The 26243-nt window shown below is 37.5% G+C and overlaps 1 protein-coding gene across 3 annotated transcripts in view; it reads left to right on the plus strand.

Moving 5' to 3' along the window:
* Window positions 1-4458, plus strand: part of LOC123703864 (piggyBac transposable element-derived protein 4-like) — a 32399-nt gene extending 27941 nt beyond the window's left edge. For 2 of the 3 annotated variants that reach the window (XM_045652045.1, XM_045652044.1), the window contains 2 exons: window positions 959-1108; window positions 1669-4458. In XM_045652045.1, the coding sequence (XP_045508001.1) occupies window positions 959-1108; window positions 1669-3664 (2146 nt within the window). In that variant the 3' untranslated portion in view covers window positions 3665-4458. Of the gene's footprint in view, window positions 1-40; window positions 164-958; window positions 1109-1668 lie in introns of those variants that run through there. The other variant, XM_045652046.1, reaches the window with a different exon arrangement.
* The last annotated feature ends 21785 nt before the right edge of the window (window positions 4459-26243 follow it).

Consider the following 26243-nt stretch of genomic DNA (forward strand, 5'->3'; position numbering starts at 1 on the left):
AGCACTAGCTTTCCGCCCGCGGCTTCGCCCGCGCAGTCAAAGAACCACAAAATAAATAAAAAAAGTGAATCATACTTGAGTTGCGTCATCGAGCGTAGTGTGTGATGGTTGTCTTGGTGAAACGAATATTTGGATTGTGAATTATGCCGAGAGGAATAGAAAGGTGATTGATAATTGAGACGTATATTACTGGAAATTTTACGTAGAATACGTTTATGATATTGGTTTTAGGGATATTTGAATTTTGAAGAATACTCAGTTAAAAAGTGTCTCAACTTGTCAGTGCGCAATATATTTTGGGACGCAAAATGGCGTTTTTTATCTTGTTTGTAAATAATGGAGATTTGTTATTATTCGTAGTGAAATACGTTGTGTTAATAACTCAGGCCCCGGAATCACAGACACAATAGAAAATCTATTGTGTCGTGGACCGATCGGGCCGCTTGGGGCTATTGAGCCCCAACCCATTGGGGTTAATGTGTGAAAATATAAGTGAATGTATTTGACAATCGTGTAGTGATATGAAAACGTGAATATGATCATTTGATAACTCAGCATTATCATGTGAGTGTTAGTATGTAAGCAATTAAAATTAAAACAAAATAAAATCAATTTCTATAGAAATAATATATCGTCATGATTACATTTTTATGCTATAACTAGTTTCTTCTTCTTTCCAAAAATATATCATACATGGCATATAATTATAGAACAATAGGGTAAATACAATTTTCAAACTCAGTAATCATAAAAAAGCTAGATTTTGTGAACTACCTCGACACTATCGGGATCGGTGCCGGCTATGAGCAGTACCCACAACGGGTTAAGGAAAATAATGTCAAGGTCACGTTCAGTGACACCGGTCCCTTCTGATGAGGGTCTGAGCGCGAGCCGGTGCTCTGCACACTTACCTCACCCCGCACGATCAGCCTGAAAATCTGTATAAATTTTGTTTTAGCTCTTCTCTGCCACCGCCACCACCGCCTAATCAGGCCTTTGAGACGACAAGGGCCCCTGGGGGCTCCATTCGAATTACAGAACCTGTAATAAGAACGTGCACTCCCAGGCGATCTCTCAAAAGAAAACGTGTCGTCGAAGAGTCCATTCAGTAAGTTTAATTAATAATTTTTAGTTGGGAGGTTTTTTTTTATGCCACTATGTAACGGGACCAGCAGATCGTGCACCTGATGGTAAGCGCCACGACCAACCATGGACAGGAGGTAATTACTATCGGACTAAGTCCTGCAACCGCCACATAGTAACTACACTAGCATATAGTGCCCTTTCGCCGAAACCCAGAAGTGATTAAAACACTTCTTTTTCACGGTAAAATAACTGGCACTGCGGTGGTACCTACCTAGACGGCCAAGTACAGGAAACCTACCACCGGTTAAAGTTAAAATATGTATCGATTACTGAATTATACTTTTTGAAGTTATACTTCTTTAGGCGCGATGGAGAAAAATGTTGAGAGTGAATTTTCACGATGCGCGCGCACACCGACACTTAAATTTAACAGCATGAAGGTAGTTCTAGGTGGTATTAAAAATTGATAACTATGTTCAAGTTGTATATTCTAGTATTTTTTCCATACGCCAAAGAAGTATAACTTCTAACGCGTGTACATAAGTACACACACTCTTTATTTATTGTATTTTTTTTTATTAGTTTCACCTCAGTCGAGAGGACAGCCGCCTGCGGAATGGACCAGGAAGAGGATGAGGCTGCGCTGGAGGATCCGGAGCAAATGGAGCATGTGCGGAAGTGGGTGTGTGAGTTGCCGTCGCCAGGCACTTCCGGGTGTATACCACCGTCGTCTAGTGTGCCCGACCCTGTGCCATCAACATCAGGTACTACGGTTCCTATGCACACTAGAATACGGGAAACCGAAGGCAGTGAGTTCGATTCCGATTTCGATGATGAATTCGATGTCGACGAACTCATTGCTTCCGGCGGTATGACTCGAAATATCCCGGACGACGACGAATTGGATGATCGTGTTCGTAAAATTGTACAATCGGTGGAAAGGGCAATGGATGAAGCTGTCGACAACTGGGTTGGCACGTCTACTGTTTTCCATTGGCAAGCAAACTTTGATAGCTTTGGTGGTGTGCCTGAAACCTTTTCAGGGCCAACCCCAGGAGCTATCAAAGACTACGATACGCCCTATGAAGCCTTTACAGATATCTGGAGTAGAGACATCATGGAGCTTATCTGTAAGGAAACCAATAGATATGCTAAGCAAGTTGTCGATGCTGAAACTGCAGCTGGCACTTTGAAAGCATCATCTCGTTTACATCGTTGGGTTGACACCGATGTAGACGAGTTGTATTTGCTTTTTGCTATTTATATATTCATGGGGATTGATCCGCGTACTTCTCAGCATGAATATTGGAAGGTCAACAGCTATCTGGAAATGCCAAAGTTCAGACAGTTGATGACATACAACCGCTTCATATTGCTAAGCAAATTTCTGCATTTTACGGACAATTCTGATGTGAGTCAGGATTTGCCGTTAAGTGGAGGAATACAGCTTTCAGCAAAGTTGCGGAAACTCGCACCAGTTATTTCCCATTTAAATTCAAAATTCGAGTGTTTGTACAATTTAAATCAAGATATAGCTATTGACGAGTCATTGACCTTATACAAGGGCCGCTTGTCCTGGGCTCAAGCTATAAGATCAAAGGCCGCGCGATTTGGTATTAAATCTTTTGAACTTTGCGAGTCTAAAACTGGATATATGTACAGGTTTGATATTTACACTGGGAAGAATTCTGAACGCAGCAATGTGGCTCTTAGTGTTGATTTAGCTGGCAAGAGTACCCAAGTGGTACTCGATTTATTGAAAGGTCTCGATCGGAGAGGACACTGTGTTACGATGGATAATTATTATAATTGCCCATCGTTGGCACGGTACCTTAAAACGTTGGGATTTGATTGTCTGGGGACATTGCGCCCTAATCGCGAACACGTACCAGAGGAGATTGCTAAGGTTCCGAAGAATGTGGCCAAGGGTACGATCGTGAGTCGTCACTCTGGTGACGTTTCATGCATTGCATGGAAAGACTCCAAAGTAGTCACTATGATCTCCACCTACCACACCGACGAAACCTATGTAAGTCGAAAGGCTGGACGCGAGCTTGAAAAGCCCGTAGTTGTGAGAGATTACAACAATACTATGGGAGGTGTTGATCTGAAAGATCAAAAACTCTCTATGTATTTGTTGGAGCGAAAGAGATGTTTGAAATGGTACATGAAAATGTTTAAAAGGCTGCTGAACGTCAGTGTGCACAACGCGCTCATATTATTGTTGAGTTCTTTGGGTCGTCGAAATATGGCTTTGCTTACGCATCGTAAATTCCGCGAACAGCTCGCCTCAGCCCTCGTGACGGCTCATCGCCGCCCGTCACGGGAGATTGTAGTGCCTGTAGCGGAAAATACGAGGCTAAGAAGTGACATTATCCACGCACCCAAATACCTCGCCTCTAATAAGAGAATGCGTTGTCACATTTGTTTTCGCAATGGTACACAAAAGATGGTGCGTTTGAAATGCGTAGCCTGCGACGAGGCTATGTGCTTTGAGGATTGTTGGACGGTTTGGCATACCGCCCAAGAACTCCCAGGCAGAACTATCCACGTTCGAAAAGGGAGGCGTGATCGATAATGCATCATCTTTTTGTACTTGATTTGAATGGTTCCTGAATGATGATTAGAATGTTCCTGATGAATGAATGGATTTGGTTGTGTTTGCCATTATGATTCAATTTCCCTAGACAATAATCTTTCCATAAATAGGACAATTGCTTGTTATGTTATGATGTAAATTCCAGATTTTTTACTCATAGCATTGGTTGACACTAGGCGGAATTCTTAGTCATACAGTATTCTGTTGCTTTGCAGTTAGCGGCGCCCTTTGAGTATATAAATAAGTGCCTTTGTGTCAGTTGTGGCATTTGTTATCCTTTCATTCAACCCCATTGTACAATATTACGACACGTTATCTAGTTCGCGGTATGTGTGCGCGTGTAAGAGATGATTGAATGATTGTTATTATATCCTAGATGTACATATTATTATAATAATGTAATACATATTGACTGTATGCATCGTCATGATTGTTTCATTAGATTGTGTATGTATTTTATAATACACAATTGTGTATATATTTAGTTACTGTAACATCTATCAACATATATTTTATAGTTTGTATTGTAATTTTTTCTATTTTGTTCGTCAACTGACTAGATATTAGTGGATACTTTTGTGTTCAAAATGATGATGAAATGAGAATGATGTCAAAATAAATCAGTACCTATTTGTATACACAACTTTGTGTTTCTGGTTTTATTTGAGTTTGTCCATAAAAAATTATGTATGTTAATTGTAATAATCAAAATATTGTATGATTGTTTGTATGAAATACCTACCTATTTTTTATAAATACCATTTTTCATATTATGTTGATGACCGTTTTATTTTTGTGACACCTATAATATATAGAAATAAACGGATTGAAATGCTGCTGAAGATGAGCACTTTTAAAACGCTAAAATAAAGTTATTTTTTATATTAAATAAAACAACTTTTTTTTTGCAAATCCGACATTTTACTTAAAAAGATAACATTTGTTTTTAACAGACAATAATTAAAATTTACCCACTATGGCAGTCATTAGAACATTTTTCATCAACATTTAATTTCTCTAAATTAAATATTCTTTTAAATTGTCTCATACTGTGTAATGCAACCCAATAGTAAGCTAAATGGTGCCTTAAAGTAACAGCACTGTTATAAGTTTAATTCGAATTAGGGTCGATTTTTCAATCTTTGGGTAAAACTCAGTCACCCGTCCAATAAAGTATTACACGATAATATTAAAATGTCACTTGTAAACTGTCAAATACGAACAATAAAATTAGAATACATATTTGAAATGGTAGTTTAATACGTTATTCGACGAGTAAGTTTTAACCAAGGATTTTTAAGCCCTTAATTTTATTAAGGGCCGATTTTTCAATCCTTAGTTAAAACTTATTCATCGAATACCGTATTAAACAACCATTTCAAAAATGTGTTAGATCTTTAATTGGTTTCTCTCAAAGGAAACGTATCCCAACAATAACGTGCCACTGTTTCATTATTATGAATTAAAGTTTTATATTCTATTAAAATAATTTAGATCATACCTCTAAGTACCTACATGTCCTGGAGAACATTGGTCAATAGATCATTACATTATTTTTCTAAGCTTTAATTTGCTATCAATTAGGCCACGGTACTAAAGCGGGTAAATAAGCAATTAAGTATGACAATTGCGGCCTAATCGTAAAACCACAATAAAACATTTATTCTAGGAGGTAGCAACGTTGACAAGTGAGCATTTTAGTATAGTTGGTTCTTTGATATGCTGTTCCTCTTGCTATTTCGGTTACAGTCCGGGCTGTCTGGCTGGCCGCAGTGGTTGCGTTTATTAGTGCGCATCTTATCTGCACAGGAAAATATCCTTAATTTAAAGTCATTTTTTAACGCGTAATTTTTAATCTTTTGCCTTTAGATAGATCAATTAGACATACATTTTTTATTGCAAGACGTTTTTTTCGTTGTTAAATAGGTGCCAGACGCAATTTTTATTTCAAAATAATTAAAATATCATCGAAGTAAGTGAAATTCCATCAACATGAGTCCCAGTGAAGGATAAGTAATCACTGTGTTACTTATACTATATATAATATTCATTTTACTATTTACAGTTTTTTTGCAACAATCTACCATATCGCCTCCTTTTCCCAACGAACCTTAAATAGGACGTTAATGTAAACTTGATAAAAACCAAATATCATCAAGAAATTAAAGACTTTTTAACGGATTTTAAACGCGATTTATTCATTGTATTATTTTCCCAAGTCTTTAATTTCAAATGTATAATATTCGCGTAAAATCAAACACTAGAAAATACAAATATCATCAAATTCATATTTATACCCAAAAGTGTAATAAATATGAAACCATCTATTAAAAATATTAGTTTACTAATTATTCAATATAAGTATTAAAAAAGGATAATACAATATAAATAATATAGTTATTACTTACCTTTTAAGCGGACTCATGTTGATGTAATTTCACTTATTTCGATGACATTTTAGTTATTTTGAAATAAAAATTGCGTATGGCACCTATTTTACAACGAAAAAAACGTCTTGCAATAAAAAAATTATGTCTGATGGATCTATCTAAAGGCAAAAGATTAAAAATTACGCGTTAAAAAATGACTTTAAATTAAGGATATTTTCCTGTGCAGATAAGATGCGCACTAATAAACGCAACCACTGCGGCCAGCCAGACAGCCCGGACTCTAACCGAAATAGCAAGAGAAACAGTATATCAAAAACCCAACTATACTAAAATGACTTTTTTTTAAACGTTGCTAGCTCCCGTACCAATTTGAGATAGACTGTGGGCTGTAAACTTTTTTTATTGTCTATGGTCGCTGGTAAAAAGGGTTATTACCACAGTTGACAGATATTTAAACTACGTACATACAGTTAGGAAACTAAGCCCCTGCGATGAAATTATGAAGTTTAGCTATAGGGCTGTTACCTTTTTGATATTAACCGACTTCAAAAATAAAGGAGGAGGTTATCAATTCGGCCTGTATATTTCTGTTTGCTTTTTTTCACAGTTGATTTTGTGGTAATTTTGAGATTAAAACCCGTTAAAATACAAAAATGGTGTAGCCTAAATATGAATTTACAAGAAGAAACAATCCAAATTAATACAGCTTGTAAAAGTAAATAAGTTTTTATCAGTGCTGTGTTTCGAAATCTTGTTTTGTTATGGACGCCGAAGGCTATTTAATGTACCTAAATCATTTATAATGCTTGATATTTGTATTATACATAATATATTCAATAATTATTTTAAACCAGAATTTACAATACTTGTATGTAGGTACTCAAATTTCGACGGACCGAAGGACGTTTTTTAAAAAGACAAGATTTAATTTAAACGTCTTTAATATGTGCTCTCTACATCCAGAATGAAAACTTAAACTATAAACTTATCGTTAAACAAAAATGCAACGCTGCAATCTATGTTCTAAGAAATACAAAATGCATTAAGGCGATGCAGGGTGGCCGTAGTTATGCTGCGTTAACAAATACGATATCACATGCATGTACTGCGGGTTGCCCCGACATAACTCCTCCATCCTCAGTTTCAAGAGAATCTGAAGGATTTTCTTGAATACATATTTTTCTTAATTTAGACTTAATTACTACCACAATTACAATTATAATTACGATTAATACAAAAGTTATAATGTTAATCACTCCGACGGCACTATTCACTGTACTACTAAACTGGTTTTCACTATTTTCACTATTTTCAATTAAATGCCTAAGCATATTTATGTCAGTTAAATTTGCACCCTTCAGGTTAACAGGCTTCCTGTCGGTCGGGAAGTTCATCAAATTTGGTAATATAATTTTTGGTAAACTTGGGTATATAATATCAATTCCATTTACTTCATATTTCTTTAGTGTTATATCTCCGATTTTCACGTAACAGCCAGTCTCGTCTAACGTCAATAAATAGGTACCATGAAGGAATTCTTGGGTTACCTCGTTTTCACAGACCTTGGTAAGTACTGTTTCCACATTTACGTATAGTATCCATCTATTTGGCAGAACATTGTCGATTTTCACGTCATCTATGGAAATGGGAATCGGCTGACAACTGGAAACATTTGTAGATAGCCGCAAAAGATCAGCTAAACAATCGTCTTTATATAATGTTGATGTCAGTATTTCCGGGCATAGGAACCGGTCTTCATCTATTTCTTTGCATGGTTGTGAAAGTGGCATGGTTTTCAACCCCTTCACAAGGACATATGGGTATTTGGGTAGGATAAGGGAAGTCTGACCTTTTTCTTCGTTAAATATAGGTAAAGGTATTATTTTAAAATATGAATAAATGTCGTCAGTAATTAATGGAATAGTCATTACGAATTTTATTTGACTTTGTTTTACATAAGTTTGTACTTCTATTAATTGTTCAATTTTAAGAACATTATCTAAATTTACTGGAAATGGCAACTTAGAGCTAGTTTCAATGTTTTTTAATAAAAGTAATAATTCCTTAGTATCTACAACGGATTGGTGTAAAAGTTTAATTTTACTAAAAGCTACAGCAGTTTCTATTTCACTTAATCTAACGTAAAGAGACATAAAATTATGTAAGAATGCAGAATATGTATGTATAATTTCATTAGTCCTTTGATGTAAATTTGTGTCATTTAAAAGCGAATCAATTACATTTAGCTTATTCTGGATTGCAATGAAATTGTTATTAGATATTTCAGCTACATTTAATAACGAACCCACCATCTCAGTAACGATCGTCATCTTATGTATTATAGAGTCTTGTTTAGTCTTTAATTTTTCAATAGTGTTTTCAAATTGTATAGCATCTTCGTTGTCGAGGTTACCGGTGATAATTTTTATAACTGAACCAAGTGGATTTAATAAACCACGTTTAGATCTAGAAGACGGAATTAATTGTTCAAATTTATCAATAGTATAATTCATATGATAATCTGTTTGTAATTCTGTTGTAATAAAATCGGAACCTAACGCTTGTATATCAATACAACTATGAACCTGATTCCTAAATGATAGATAACTATTTATATTAAATTCTAAATCGTCATATATTAACTTTAAATCTAAAACCTTAATAACTCTCCATGTGTCATTGCTGACGACTGCATAGCCTTCACGGAGAGGTAGTATTCCGGGGTTCCGTTTAATCTGGTGCAGTTGAAGGCCCTGGTTTTGGATCACGTGGATCGCCAAAATTAGTAACCTGTGGAGGACGCTTAATGTCTTTAATGGGAACTTTAGTCTCACGATGATGCGTTGTTACTGGCACAATATTTCTATGGGTCGGTCCCGTGACTATCGCTTTCTGATACCTAGGCTTATCTTTAGCACGTCTCGTGTTAACTCCTTTAATGTAAACCGAATCTCCTATGTCTATGTTAAAATCATTTTCACCGCCATGCTTATCCTTAATAACCTGCTTCTTATGAATAATTTTGTCTGTAAGGTATTTGTATAAAAATTTAGTACGTTTGTGGTGATCTTTTACAAATTGTTGGGTTAATTGTTTGTTAAAATCTACAGAAAAAGCATTATTAGCCTCTGTATGTCCAAAAACGACTTCAAAGGGAGTTAAACCGGTGGTAGAATGTATTGAATGATTATATGACATAATCGCGTATGTCATGACAGATGCAGCATCAGTTATCTTACGTTCATATTTAGCTATCCTGTAAATTTCTATTATTGTAGAGTGGAATCTTTCTATTAAACCCATGGAATTTGGATTGTGCGGAGTGCCAATATGAAGATCGATTTTGTAATACGAAAGCATTTCTTTCATTAATACATTATTAAACTCAGTGCCGGGATCTGAACTAATTCTATTGGGAATACCATATAAAGAAAAATATTTAATCAAAGCTCGGATAACTTCGTTTGTAGATCGGTTATGGATTTCTATGGCCTGACCTAGTTTACTAAATGCGTCTATAATCGTAAGATAAGCTTTACCGTCTATTGTAAATGAATCGATAAATATTTCCTGAAAAGGTCTAGTTTGTGTTTGGGAAAGTTGTAACTCTGGTTTTAATGGTTTTCGGTCATACTTCATTTTCTTACATACATCACATCCATTTAAAACGCTCGCTATTGTTTGATCCATTTTATTCCAGAAATATACCCGTTTTATGTGTGCTAGTGTTTCCTTAATACCCCTATGACTTGTTTTACCGATATGATATTTCAAAATAATTTCGCGCTGTTCGGTTTCATCATCTACATAAACAACTCGCCTCTTACACTCATACAACTTTACTGAACCCTTTTTGAAAAGTGTGGTAGCCATTTTTGAAAATTCTTTTCTATGTATTGGGCTTTCGAAATAAAAGAAATATTTCAATTTTGGTCTGATGTAACTTAAGAGAAATTGCTTTACGAGATCGGGATTGTCTTCAGGTAAGTGAACCTCTAGTACCTTTTGTAATGGTCTTGATAAGTCTTTTACTGTTGTTTTATTTCTATTCCAGGTATAAACGAGTATCTGATTAGGTTTTGTATCTACAGCTTCATCTAGAATGAGTATGCCTTCCGTATCAAGATCGCGAGCTGAGTGAACCGTATCTGTATTTTCGCTATTATTACTAGACGCGGTCAAGGTGCTGCTTTCCGCGGTTATTGTACTACTATCAGGCGACGGAATCGAATATGGGGACCTCGGGCGTTTATTTTTAGTGATTGGCATTGTTCGGTCCGAATCAGACGAAATTGTAATCGGCGTCAGGGGTCTGTCACATGTTTCAGCCTGATCGTTACTAACTTTTACTATTTCGTCTATTACATCGGTTAAGTGTTTTTGAAGGTTTCGCTCCTTCTCGTCTACGTTAACTTTCATTGACACGTCGTCATTTTCAGTCAATGCATTAACCTTAATTCGAGACAAGGCATCCGCGTTGCTATTTTGCTTTCCGTTTTTATATAAAACATCAAAATCAAATTCGGATAAACGTAATTTCCAACGTGTAATTTTACTATTTGGTTCATCTATTGATTTAATCCAAGCTAAAGGTCGATGATCGGTGTAAATTGTAAATCTTTTTCCGTACAAATAAGGCCTAAAGTGCTTTACAGCCCAGACTATTGCTAACATTTCTTTTTCGATAGTACTATATCGAGTCTCTGCCTCATTTAATGTTCTGCTAGCGTATGCAACTGGTTTGTCACTACCGACTGAACCTTGTGATAGTACCGCACCAATTGCAAAGTTAGAAGCGTCAGTGGTAAGTATAAAAGGTTTATCGAAATCGGGAAACTGTAAAAGCGGAGCATTGGTAAGTAATTCTTTACAACGTTCAAATGCATTGATATATTCACTATTGTTAATATTAATCTTATTTTTCTTTTTCAGACATGACGTCATTGGTTGGGTGATTTTCGCGAAATCTTTTATAAACTTTCTATAATATCCGACAAGTCCGAGGAAACTTTTAATTTCCGTGCTGGTTTGCGGTAATGGGAATTTAAGTACTGCTTCAATTTTATCGTTGTTAGGCTTAAGGCCGTCCTTAGTTATGGTGTGTCCTAAATATAAGACTTCTTTGCGTAAAAATTCACACTTATCTAAAGTAACTTTAAGGTTCGTATTTCTGAGTCTATCAAATATTTTGCGCAATTTAGAAATATGTTCTTGGAGGCTGGACGAGTACACAATTATGTCATCGAGGTAAACTAAGCAGTGAATACCCTGTAGGCCGCGTAGCACGTTATCCATGGCCCTTTGAAACGTAGCCGGTGCTGTTTTGAGGCCAAACGGCATGCGTTTAAATTCGTAATGTCCGGACTGCGTGGTGAATGCTGTTTTAGGTATATCAGAAGGATTTACCTCTATCTGATGATAGCCAGATGCAAGGTCAATGGTACTGAAATACGTAGATTTGCCTAACTTATCGAACAAATCTGTAATATTTGGCAGGGGATATTTATCGTCAATTGTAATTTCATTTAAACGACGGTAGTCAATCACCATCCTAAATTTACGTTCGCCTGATGCATCTATCTTCTTAGGCACTAAGTGTACCGGAGCACTCCAAGGCGAGTGAGACTCCTGAATAACGTTATCATTTAATAATTTATCTACTTGATTCTGAATTTCCTGATTTTGGGCAAACGGGTGTCGATACGGACGAATATAAATCGGATTTTCATTGATCGTGCGTATATCATGTTTCACTTGGTTAGTAAATGAAAGAGGGATCTTGTCGCAATAGAATATATCACGATATTCATAACAGAGTTTACTAATAAGTTCGCGTTCTTCTTTATTGGTGTGTTCTAGCCGTAATTTCGATAGATTCTCTTTTAAAGCATCGTCTATTTCGCAGTTGTTTACATCACACGTGTTAACTATACATTCATCTTCGTGCAACGTAACTTGAAACGGCTCGGTAATAGAAATTTTAAAACTTTCATCGGAATAATTTTGAATAACAGTATGTGCAAAAAAGTTTTCACATTTAACTATCGCTGCTGGCATACGAACGCTTTCACGAAAAGTCTGAAAATCTAATATAGCGTCACCGTTTTGTAGGTTAGTTGGAATTGATACTCTAGTTTCTGATCGAGGTTCTAAGGTGATTTCTAACGGAGGATTATATATAATCGGTATTTTGGCGTTACATGTTTCTAAAATTTGGTGTTTCATATTAATATTTGCATCTAGTTTCTTAAGTAAATCAGATCCGATTAATCCATCGTACCTACTGTCTACATTGTATACATAAAATTTGTGGGGAAGTGTGCTTCTAAAAGTTTTTAATAACGGAATTACTATAACTTCATCATGAGTGCTTTGCGCATGGGTACTAACAACTGTGAATTGTTCATACTGTTTATGATCTCTAAAATATTCTTCCGCTTTGGCTGGACTTATAAAAGAACGGCTGCTTCCTGTATCTATGAGAAACTTTGCTTTTATTTCGGGAACTATAATATGTGGTAATTTTAAGATGCTGTCACAATAATTTAAATTAATTATTTCACCGTCTCGTCGGAGGCCGGTAACGGAAAATTTTCGTTGTTGTCATTAAAATTACTTTCAGTTACTTCCGGATCGGTATATTCGTATAACTCGTTCGCGGCTTCTTCGTTATAATCTAAGGTTGAGTTATCGTAATTTTCATAATTTGGCTCATCGCAGTAGTACAGATTATGAGTTACGTTTTGCCTCATAGGTGCCGTACGCATTGATACATCGCTATTTAAGCCGGGGTTCGGTGCCTGGGCATGTTGTATGCCAAATTTAAAACGAGGTTGGGCTGTTTGTTGATTTGGGATTCCAAATTTATAACCGGAATTTTGAAAAGGTCGCAATTGGTGGTTATTATTAGATTGTGTGCCAAATTTATAGCCTTGGGCTTGTGGTGTTTGCCTTAACTGTTGAATAAAATTTGGTCGAGGTGGTTGCATTAAATTTGGTCGAGGTTGTTGAGCGAAATTCGGTCTATAACCAATTGGCTGTTGAGGACTGCCGTATTTAAAGTTTTGATTTAAAGGCATCGTACTGAAATTAGGTTTTAATGGATTTTGGAAAGTGTTTTGAGTTATAGGTTTTGGCTTACTAATCTTTGCGTTATATTGTTGTATAAAATTTACTTCTTCTGTAACTACGCTAAGTGCATTTTCTAAGTTTGTACAACCCCTTAATCTAACAATCCGGATCATGTCCTCCGGGAGGTTGTACAGAAAAACATTTAACGCAGTATTATTGTATATGATCATCTTCGCGGCTTTAACTCCTTCATCCGTGAGGCGGTTTACTTTTGAAAATAGGGAGCTTTTAACATTTTGTATTCTGTGGCAAAACTGTATGTAACTTTCACCTTGTTTTATTTTTAACCCTTCTAATTCTAGTGCGATACATTCTTCCGATCGCGGGTCTCCGAAATGTTGGGTAAGTATTTCCTTTAATTCAGTCCATGAAGTTATATTTTGGTAATCACTAAGCAGTGAAGCTGCCTTACCGATAAGCCTACTCGTTATGGCATGATATACATATAAGTTTTGTGCGTTATTGTTCGCATCTTGGAATGATCTTATAATGTATTCGCTTTTATTGATAAATAGGTTTAACAGTTTTTCATCTCCATCAAATTTGGGGATGATACATAGTATTTCTCTTGGTATGAGTTTAATCTCTTCCATTTTGGTTCTTTTAGTTAGTTTTAGCGATTAAAACTCTAAATATAATAAAGATAACACTATTTTTTACTAATAACTAACACTTAAAATTAAACACTAAAAATTACGACTTATCACGATAATTGTAACGAACAAAATCAAATAATCGTAATGATTAGGCCGACTATTTTGGGTCGGGGATTTCGTGAAAACGAGGTCGAGGTTTACTCACAGACTGCTCGCTCCCATGTCCTTCACTTATGATCCTGGATGCTCGTCCTTGAGGTCACAGTACGCGTTTCACTTCAGCGATTGAGTTTTACGCGTACGCGTCGCGGGAGAATTATTTATTTGGTTCGAGGATACTCGTACAAGCACCGCACTATCACAGATCCTTTCGGCTATAGTGTTAGCTCGGCAGCAGGATATTATCGAGTATCCTACCGGCTGCGCCACTCAAATTTCGACGGACCGAAGGACGTTTTTTAAAAAGACAAGATTTAATTTAAACGTCTTTAATATGTGCTCTCTACATCCAGAATGAAAACTTAAACTATAAACTTATCGTTAAACAAAAATGCAACGCTGCAATCTATGTTCTAAGAAATACAAAATGCATTAAGGCGATGCAGGGTGGCCGTAGTTATGCTGCGTTAACAAATACGATATCACATGCATGTACTGCGGGTTGCCCCGACATAACTAGGTATACCTACTTATTTATTTTTAAAACGATAAATTAAATTAAATTAAAAAACACAGAATATGCAAAAATAAATTAAAATTATTATTATACGAGCATAGAACCTCTACCTTTTTGTTTTAGGAAGAAAAAGAAAATAGTTTGACAGGCTCAGTGCTTGACAAAGTGGTAAAGTCACGTATCGATAAAAATACAATAATTATAATATCTATCTTTTTCTTCCCTAATATTTACGTAATTATGCACATAAATTTAAACAAGATTTTTATAAGGTTTCCATTTTTTTAGATTTTCGTGCTCTTCTAGATTGCGTAAAAAAGAGATCTTTAATTAACAGACTGGGCTCTTATTTGGTATAAAATAAATATATTTGGTATAAAATAATATATATTTGGTATAAAATATGTCAACATAATTTAAAACTCATACTGCCATATCTCTAGAAATTAAAAAATAGTCTCTTTTTAACTTGTAGTCAGATACGGTATTTACAAATATATTTATTGAAAGGGCTACAAACTGAAACAATCGATATTTATTTAATGTGAAATGACAACACTTTAAACTTTTTTCTATACTATGTATCTTTGTCATTCAAAATCTGTGGATGTGTCACACGCTACTATCGATCCCCCTCAATACCCTCGTAAACACGCTTGATGGGGGGGGGGGGAGCCATTTCGAACATTTTGTATGAAGTTTCCTTACTGTATGTATCTGTATATTGTGTTATTACCCACAATGTTTTATTTTGGCTAAATTTTTCTTCATTGTCGTTCCTTTTAACATGACAAATAATTTTAAGTTACAGTTTCATAAAACATCCAATTTTATCATAATTTTATAAAGTATGACATGCTCCTTGTTTTTAACAATTAGTTTTGTAATCTGATCATAGATATGTACCTAGTTCGCATTTACTGGCATTTACTACTTTGTAATGTTGTGTGAGCGGTTTTTAACTAAAAGCATGAATTTGAATTGTATAATTTATAGACGTTTGGTTTAGCGGTAGATAAAGTTTTTTAAAGTGAAACTTTTATTACATCGTCTCAAACTTTTTGGTCTGTGTAGCGCATGTCGCGTGTATCGCGGCTGCCGAGTAGGTATACCTACTCGGCAGCCGACCGACACGCGACATGCGCTACACAAAGCAGTGTTCGGAACCGTTCGAACAGTTTCACTTTTACCGTGGTTTCATAAAACCACACAACATTTTTTTTTTTTATGTTTACTTTAGTAGATATATTCTATATTGAGTTTAACGTGATAATAACAGTTGCTGGTTGAAGTGCTAACAATGAACGACTGAATGGTTTCATAATTAATGTAAACTAAAAAAATATATCGGCAATAGAAGTTTTGAAAAGAATAAAAATGTATGTAAACAGTTTTCAACTCGCAGTTTTATTTTTCCTTGTAATTTATTACATCATCATAGAATTTTAATTTATTAAAATTTAAATCCATCTGAAAGTATTTTTAAATATACCTACACAGACAACAAAGCCTGGCCATTTTTTTAATGAATAAAAATAGCATCACTTCGTACAATAGGTGGCACGTAACGTGGAGTGTGATGCGGAGGGGATTACTGTGCATGGTTTCTGTCGCGCCCATAATCTATACTAATATACATTTTTTTTTGTCATGTTACTGTCGCTGTGCATAGTAATCTCTAGTTATCTGATCTCTGTAATCTCCTAACGAAGAGTTTTTGCTATAATTTATAATTTCTAAGAATTAGGTCACTTGCTACAGTATTAGTGCGATGCGAACGCCTTTTACCTACACCAAATGGATTCAAGCTAAAATTTTCTATCCCTATTTTCGAAAAAATAATATTGTTTGCATTGGATATTTTTTATGAACTAAAAAAAAGAAGGATGATGTACATATTATATCCTTCTATTTTATATTATATGTGAAGCTAATGTACGAAGACTGTACATGCTCCCACAACGAGAAAATGGATGAAAAGCGATGGGCATGAATGATGATGAGACAAGGTGATTCAATTTCGCTTTAACTAATCCTTAGTGTCCTTATGGTTTAACACTCTTCCGTAAAGCGATGCTTACGGAATAAGGGTGAGTTGGATTCACTAACACTAACGCATGGTTTTTCACTAACACTAACGCATGGTTTTTCACTAACACTAACACATGGTTTTTCACTAACACTAACACTTTGGTCATTTATACTAACGCTTTTACACTAAACCTTAAAACCGGATTATTGAGACCGCTGCCGCAGCGTGGTGCCGCCGCCGCTGACCCCAGGGTCGCGGCTGGCGGCACAGTAGATACGGCGCGAGGGCGCGTGCAGCGCCACCGCACGCTGTACAACACTGCTGCAACTGCTGCTGCTCCCACCAGCAAGTAGATCACGACATAGTGATGCAAGTCGTGGTACGAAATGCCATTTAATAACGCGTTTTCCGATTTCATTTGCTTAATTTGAGAGCCTTTGCCTTCCCATTCCTTATCCTTACCACTTATCACAAGTTCCAGTTTAGAAGATGGTTTTGGTTAAAAATATGGTTGACGTGTGGTATCTCTAGCTTTAGGACATGTATGGTCACAGTATTCGATTGTTGTTTTTGTACAATAAGCATTCATTATTATTAAATTGTACCCATGAATCTTGACAAGGTAGAGGTTTGGTTTTACAAATCTGTGTGTGTTGAGATCTTGTAGGTACATAAATATTCATCAACCTTCATGTGATAAATATGATTTCCGTAAAAAACAAATCTATTGTTAAACGTTAAAATAGAAACATTCTTTAATATCAAACTTATTCAATATTAAATATAAATCTTTCTGTAAGTTGATCGCCACGTAATCTGATACCGAGAGTAGGGTGACCATGTTATTAGTCTCTTTATTATTATACTATAACTCGTAAGTGTCTCTATTTAGTATTTACGATAGGTATTTTTATCTCGATAATGACTAATGAGATAATCTGCGGCAATTTTTGCCCGTTCTTTTAATAAGTGATATAATTTCAGTAGTTATAACAGACTAATTGAACGGATAGAGTAAAATCCTTTGATAATAAATGATTTTAGTGGGAGTCGAGCATGCACACATTGGGCCACGCTCGCACCGGGGAAGTTACCACACCCTCACAGAATATCGGCGTTATAGTGGCATTGCCGCGTTTCGTTCGGTGAGTGAGGGGTCCGGAGGCCCACTCCCTACCTTTCCTTTTCCTTTCCCATCCTTTTTTCCCATCCCTTTCCCTCCCATTTCCCACCCATTACCCATTCATCTCCCATCCCTCTCCTATAATGTCCACCTTCCATCCCTATTATGATCTTTTAGTAATTATGAAAGCGGTTTTATCAGGTAGAATACCCCAGGAGGGTACCAGCAATGCAGGAGAATCCCTCCCCCATCCTTTGAGATGGGGCAGCCCGTCGTATTCTGGGGCGGGCATAAATCCGCAACCAAGCCCTTATAACAATAAAAATAACAGACATACTATACCATCTTCGCATGTCACGCATTCCGTGGATTTTTGTAACATAAGAGGGCTTCACTCAAACCTCAATGCCGTACATCATCACCTCGAGACGGTCAATCCAGCTCTGCTGTTTCTCACAGAAACCCAGATTTCTACCCCACTGGACACGTCGTACCTTACTTATCCTGGCTTTAATCTCGAACACTCGTTTGTTCCACATGCCGGCGTATGCGTGTACGTAAGGGCGGACATCTGCTGTCGTCGTCTAACAGTTTCTGGGGATACTGGTCTCTCTGTCATTTGGCTGCATGTCGATTCCAAGGACCGTCCACGTATATATGCATGTCTTTATAGACCTCACAGTGGAAACAGTGGAACTGATCAGCTCTTTGAGCACGTTCAATCGATGGCTGACGAAGTATTACATCAGTTTCCTTCTGCAGAACTTATTCTATTAGGTGACTTCAATGCTCATCACACAGATTGGCTTGGTTCACGGACAACCGACTACGCAGGAAGAGTTGTGTACAATTTCGCCATAGCCTATGGTCTGACGCAGCTGGTCTCCTCGCCAACGCGAATACCGGATGTGGATGGCCATCTTCCCTCTCTGCTGGATCTGCTCCTAACTACACACCCCGATAATTATCAGGTGACGGTTGTCGCCCCATTGGGGTCGTCCGACCATTGCCTGATCAGAAGTGTGGTGCCTCTCGAACGTGCAAAACGGCCGGAACAGGCATCTTGTCGTCGAGTTTGGCATTACAAATCTGCAGATTGGGAGGGAATGCGACTATTCTATGCATCCTACCCTTGGGGTGGAGTCTGCTTTTCTGATGATGATCCTAGTACCTGTGCAGACGCTGTCACCGATGTGTTATTGCAGGGTATGGAACTTTTCATTCCATCCTCTGTAGTACCCGTCGGCGGCAAGTCCAAGCCATGGTTTGATCGTTCTTGCATTAAGGCGTCTCGCCGCAAGCAAGAACAGTTCCAAGCCTGGGCTAATGCATTGGCTACTCACGATCCTAACGTAAAAACCTTAAAAAAGCAGTATAACTCCGCCTCTAGGGCCTATAAAAGAGAAATCTCCGCAGCGAAGGCTGCCTATATTGAAAAGATAGGTCATAGACTTGCACAACTCCCATCAGGAACTCGAGCATTCTGGTCTTTGTCAAAGGCAATCCAAGGAAACTTCAGTAAGTCATCATTTCCACCTTTACGCAGGGACGACGACACTCTGGCTCATTCCGCCAAAGATAAGGCTGATCTCCTAGGCGCAATCTTTGCACGTAACTCCACACTGGATGATGGGGGAACAACACCGCCTTCGTTACCGTGTAAACAAAGCTCAATGCCGGATATCCGGTTTACGCAACGAGCTGTTCGAAAGGCACTCAGTAACCTTGACACGTCCAAGTCGAGTGGGCCGGATGCAATCCCTGCAGTTGTACTCAAAACGTGTGCCCCTGAGCTTACACCAGTTATAACGCGCCTGTTTCGACATTCCTACCTAAAAGCCGTGGTGCCGCAGTCATGGAAAATGGCTTTTGTTCACCCGATCCCTAAGAAGGGCGATAGATCGGATCCATCAAACTACAGACCTATAGCTATAACCTCCTTACTCTCCAAAATAATGGAAGGCATTATCAACAGCCAGCTCTTGGGTTATTTAGAGAAAAACCAGCTATTGAGTGATCGTCAATATGGTTTTCGCCACGGTCGTTCAGCCAGTGATCTCTTAATCTATCTAACCCATAAATGGGCGGAAGCTGTCGAGAGTAAGGGGGAGGCGTTGGCTGTAAGTTTAGACATCGCCAAAGCTTTTGATCGGGTTTGGCATAAGGCGCTCATTTCCAAACTGCCATCCTACGGACTTCCTTCAGGACTTTGTGATTGGGTTACCAGCTTCCTTTCAGGCAGAAGTATACAAGTCGTTATCGACGGTTTCCGCTCTGCCTCTTTACCCCTTAATGCTGGTGTCCCTCAAGGCTGTGTGCTTTCTCCCACTCTGTTCCTCCTGCACATTAACGACATGTTACAAATATGTAATATACACTGTTATGCGGATGACAGTACGGGGGATGCCTTTTACTCCGGCCACTCACAAGTCTCTAGGGCATATGTGGAGGAATGTCGAAATGGGCTTGTAGATACTATAGAAACTTCGTTAGATCAAGTTTCTGAATGGGGTAGACTCAATTTGGTGGAATTCAATCCAAAAAAAACGCAAGTCTGCGTGTTTTCCACTAAGAAGTCCCCATTCCTAGTTTCACCTCGGTTTCAGAACACTCCTCTTAATATCTCACCGAGCATTGGAATCCTAGGCGTCCAAATATCGAGTGACGTTCAATTTCGAGTTCATTTAGAAGATAAAGCTAAACTAGCTTCAAAAAAGTTGGGTGTACTAAGCAGATCGAGGAAGTATTTCAAATCAGCTCATCTACTCCTTTTGTACAAGGCACAGGTTCGTCCACACCTGGAATATTGCTCTCATCTGTTTGCTGGCGCCCCTCAATACCAACTTCTTCCTTTGGACCGAATTGAACGTCGGGCAACTCGAATCATTGACGACCCAAAAATCTCCAATAAGCTCGATCCGCTCTCGCTTAGAAGAGATATCGCATCACTCTGTATTTTCTACAGAATCTATTACGGGGAGTGTTCTGAGGAACTTTTTGGTCTAATCCCACCCGCCCAATTTCATTATCGCACTTCCCGACAGAAAAATAAGTTCCACCCTCACCACCTCGACTGCTGGCGGAGTTCCACAGTTCGTTTTACGCGAAATTTTCTCCCGCGAACTGTAAAACTATGGAACGACCTACCACCTACAGTATTCCCCAATTCTTATAACATGGAGACCTTCAAAAAGAGCACTTATAAATACCTAAAAAACCGGCTGCTAGCTAAGGATTCTCCAAGTTATCCCTAACAATTTCCCTCTTTTATATCCTTCCCCTTTCCTGAGGACAGCAACACATCCACTTCCCAGTGGAGTGGATGCTTATGGGCGGCGCGTATCGCTTAACACCAGGCGACGCGTCTGCTCGTTTGCTATCCCATAACATTAAAAAAAAAAAAAAAAAAAAATTTTCCCAAAATTAATTTCTTCTTGCATTAGCTGGTGTGGTTTGTTTAGTCCTTAGTATTGATGACTCATCGAATTATTTATATATTACTTTATATGTTAATGTTTTATTGTTAATTGTTTATATTATGTTACTTGACTGGCTTGTATGAATTTGATTGTGTTTTGTATTTTCACCGACTGGTAATAAAGATAGTTTTACTATCGGTCTTTTAATGATTCCGTTTTTGGTTTTGACGGATACTACTCTCACGAATCCATCTTTTCCTGGGTGTAGTTCTACAATTCTACCCAAGGCCCACTTTCCAGGTGGTAGGTTAGCATCATGTATTAAGACTATATCGCCTATTTGCATATTTGGTTGGGGTCGCTGCCACTTAGAGCGAACGTTAAGCTGGGTTAGGTACTCAGCTCGCCATCTCTTCCAGATATCTTGGTATATCTTCTGCATGAGTTGCCACCTAGTACGCAAGTCCTTTTCCGTTTCAACTATGGTCGCTGTCGGTCCCCCAGATAGAAAATGTGAAGGTGTCAGGACGTCAAGGTCTTCCGGATCTTCATTCAATGAACACAGAGGCCTAGAATTGAGACAGGCTTCTAATTGCGCAAGTAACGTTGAATATTCTTCGTATGTTAACCTCTGTTCCCCTATGACTCGCTTTAGGTGGTATTTTAAAGACTTGACGGCTGCTTCCCAGAGGCCACCTGCACTCGGCCACGAAGGAGCGTTGAAATGCCATTCAATCTGCATTTCTGTTATTTCGGTATAGAACTGTTCGTCAATTATTGATTTTAGATGTAATATCTCTTCTTGTAATAATCGATTTGCTTTTATGAAGTTGGTTCCGTTGTCACTATACATATGACTGGGCGTTCCCCGCCTGGCTGCGAATCTACGAAGAGCAGAAATAAATGCCGAAGCGGTCAGGTCCGACACAAGTTCTAGATGTATGGCCTTGGTTGCCATACACACAAAAACTGCGATGTATCCCTTGGTACACCTTACTCCTCTTCCCTTTTGAGATTTTATATCCACAAAGCCGGTAAAATCAACCCCCGTATGGTAGAAGGGTCGAGTTATATTGGTTCTAGCTGCAGGTAAGTCCCCCATCAACTGGTCATGTTTATAGGGGCTGTGTTTTCTACAAATAACACATTTTCTTAACCTCTTCTTAACGGCATTATTTCCACCGATAATCCAATATTGTTGTCGCAACCATGTCAAAGTTAAACGAGCACCTCCATGAAATGTCATCTTATGCGCATGGTCAATCAGCATGTCTGTTAATTGATAACTATGTGGTATAATCGCAGGATGTTTCATGTTATGTTGAATACTCGCTTTTGAAATTCGTCCCCCAACTCTCAAAACTCCTTGTTCATCAATGAATGGATTTAACTTTAGTAATGGGCTTTTAGAATGGGGCTGGTTATGTTTTTTAATATAATCTATGTCATCTGCAAACGATATTGACTGTGCGTGTTTAATTAATAAAATTTTCGATTTTCTTAATTCTTGAATCGTTAAATAATTAGGTTTATTACGTAATCGTGTCGTCATACGTAGTACCCACGCCAGCACTCGTGACGCTCGCGTAAAATTGCTATGTCTGCGAAATATCGAGTCAATGACTTGGTTCTCATATTTCATGGTAGATGTATTTATTAAAACAGTATTTTTATTTTCTTCATTAGTATTATAAATAATATTTTGTGTTGTTTCTTCATTGAAAGTTAAAAGCCAGGTTGGTCCATGCCACCAAATATTATGAGTAGCTAGTTGATCAGCTGTGATTCCTCGAGTAGCGCAGTCAGCAGGGTTCTCCTTAGACTTTACATATCGCCAGTTAGTTGATGGAATCACATCTACTACTTTCTTAACTCTGTTAGCAACAAAAGGCTTCCAACGACTCGGTTCGCCGTTAAGCCAACCGAGAACAGCTGTTGAGTCAGACCAGCAATAAATCTTGATGTTAAAGTTTGACAAACATTGTAACGCAGTTTTCATCAATTTTGATAGTAAAACAGCTGCACACAGCTCTAGTCTTGGTAGCGAAATGGCCTTCCTTGCTGGTACTAGACGTGATTTTGCCGTTATGATGACTACTGATGGTTTAGTATGTGGACTACCCTTTACTCTGCAGTAAATGACACAAGCGTAGACCTTCTCGGACGCGTCACAGAACCCGTGGAGCTCTATGGTGTCATTTTTATTGCTATGCAACCATCGCGGTATTTTAATACGGTTAATATTATTTAAATCAAATTCCAAGGTCTTCCATCTTGAGATGATGGCATCTGGTAAGACATCATCCCATTTTATATCAAGTAGCCAGACTTCTTGAAATAATAGTTTAAGGTTGGTTGTAGCGGGTGACAGCCACCCAAGAGGGTCAAATATCTTAGATATACTCGAAAGCAACGTTCTTTTTGTCAGTTTAGTAGGTGACTCAGTTTTCAAATGAAACGAAAATTGGTCTTCTCTTGAATGCCATTGCAGTCCTAGCGCTTTCGTAGACTCTTGGTGTTTAAAAATGTATGTCTGATCATCCCCCGATAAATAACTCTCTTCCATCTCCAATCTATTTGATGACCACTTCCTCAAATTAAATCCTCCGCAACGTAGAAGTGCTATAAGTTCAGCCTTCAACCTCATGGCAGATTGAAGGTCGTGGTGGCCATGAAGTAGATCATCCATATAAAAGCTGGTATTCACCACCTCAGCTGCTTCTGGGAATCGGGAAGCTTCATCTTTAGCAAGCTGCTTCAAGGTCATCATTGCTAAAAATGGTGCGGCCTTGGTGCCGTAAGTGACGGTGGCTAATTGGTATTCCTTCAATGGTTTATTGGGATGATCACGCCATATAATTTTCTGTAAGGCTTGATCTTTTTTATTAACGAGTATTTGCCTAAACATTTTTTCAATGTCAGCAGTAAAGGCTATTTTGTATTGCCTCCAACTTATGATCAATGTTAATAAATCTTTTTGTAAATTCGGTCCACTGTACATAATATCATTTAATGAATATCCAGTCGATGTTTTTGCTGACGCATTAAAAACGACGCGCGTGGCAGTGGTCGTTGACTCCGCACGTATGACACAATGGTGAGGTAAATATGATTCCGGTGTCTGGTTACCGGTGCATTCAAACATATGTTTCAAATATATGTATTCATGAATGAATTGTTTATAACTTTCACAAATCAATTTATTTTTGGTAAATCTATTCTCTAATTGACGAAATTGAGCTATAGCCTTGGTTTTAGAATCACCCAATTTGTCTTTCATATCTGGTTTTAGTGGTAATCTAACAACATAACGCCCATCTGACTGGCGCTTCGTATGCAACTGGTAATGTTGCATACAGTATTGATCTTGGCTGGACATATCAGATGAATTTTCTGAGATATCCTCTATCTCCCAAAACCTTTGAATGTTACTTATATTGACCGTAACAATATTACAATGACTCTGTGTTGCAACAGAACCGCTTAATATCCAACCCAACTCGGTATTCTGGGCAATCGGTTGAGATATGCTGTTACGAATAAAACCGGGACGTAATATTAACTCGTATACTTCTACACCCAATATCAAATCAATAGGTTTACTTATATTGAACTCCGGATCCGCCAGAGATAATTTTTCTATATGCGGCCAGGTTGGTTTTCTAAATGACTGACTTGGTAAATTGTCGACAACATGCTTCATAACATATGCTTCCGAATCAATTGTAAAGTCACTGTAAAGAGACGATATTGTAATTTTAACAACTCCTTTACTGTTGTTAGCCTTTGAACCCACTCCTACCACCATGCAGTTGCGTTTAACACGGGGTAGACCTAACAATTGAGCTGCATTTTCTGTGATTAATGATGCCTCAGCACAGGGATCAATAAGTGCACGCATAAGATAATTACAGCCATCTTCCGATTTAATGTTGACCTTAGCGGTGGCTAACAACTTCGGTAGAGTTTCTTGAGGCGCCTTTGATATACATAATATGTTTGATTTCGGCGTCTCCTTTTGTTTAGTAGCGCAAGAAGTAGACGGAGCGTATGTCACGTAGGCATTGTGTAGCAGTGTGTTGTGGCTATCGTTACAAAAGCGACATGTTTTTTCGGAAGTACAGTTTTTTCCGAAATGATTTATTAAACAGTTTTTACATAAATCATTATTGTCAATTATTTTTCGCCTTTCCTCGGGCATTGATTCTAAGAACAATTTACATTGAAACAATGCATGCTGGTTATTGCAGATTATGCATTTCCGTTGTTGCGAATTCCTTATTGTTGACGATTGGTTTACAATAATAGGTTTTAATTGCGAAGTTTTCTGTATAAAATTGTTATTTGGTAATTTAAATGAATTTCTATTTTTATTATAGTTGTCTTGATATTGTAATTGTTTTGGTTTGATTAAATCTTGTTTTCTTTGTGAAGACTCTAATGATATAAATTTTGTTTCAAGGAAATCTAGAAATTCGGTAATTGTTGCTAAATCTCTGGGGTTCTTTAGCGACTCAATATAATCATGGTGGGTTTCTGTATCCAATTTCTGCGATAGTATATACACTATAAGCGGATCCCAGGACGTTATGTCAACCCCCATGGCTTTAATGGCATTGAGACACTCGTTGGTAGTGTCATGTATTTTCTTTATTTGCCCAGCTGATTGTTGTTGCATACTAGGCATCGATAAAATAATTTGAATATGAGAGTTAAATATAATTCGCATATTATTATAACGATGGTTTAGAATATCCCAACAAATTTGATAGTTATCGGAACTTATGGTCAAGTGCTGTACTAATTTCGACGCTTCTCCTCTCAATTTATTTTTTAAGTGTTGCATTTTCTGAGCATTCGGTAATGAATTATTGCTATGTATGGTTTCATTGAACAAATCCTTAAAAGATATCCATTGTTGGAAATTTCCGTTGAACGTTGGTATGTCCAACTGCGGCGTTGATTTCTCTCTAAATAAGACCGAGTTCATTTTATTGTTTACTACCTTTTTTATGTTATTAATTAAAATTTCAATACAAAATTAACGTTTTTAGTACATTTTTTTTTGTTTCGCTTTAAAAATTATAATTTACCAAAACATTTTTTATCACTATTTTAAGGAACAAGTTACGATTGATAGTCTGTGGTAAAATCTAATACGTCTTCCCCTCACTAAGTGACTGGCCGCCAA

Source organism: Colias croceus, chromosome 27, assembly GCF_905220415.1.
Source record: "Colias croceus chromosome 27, ilColCroc2.1".
Taxonomy (NCBI): Eukaryota; Metazoa; Arthropoda; class Insecta; order Lepidoptera; family Pieridae; genus Colias; species Colias croceus.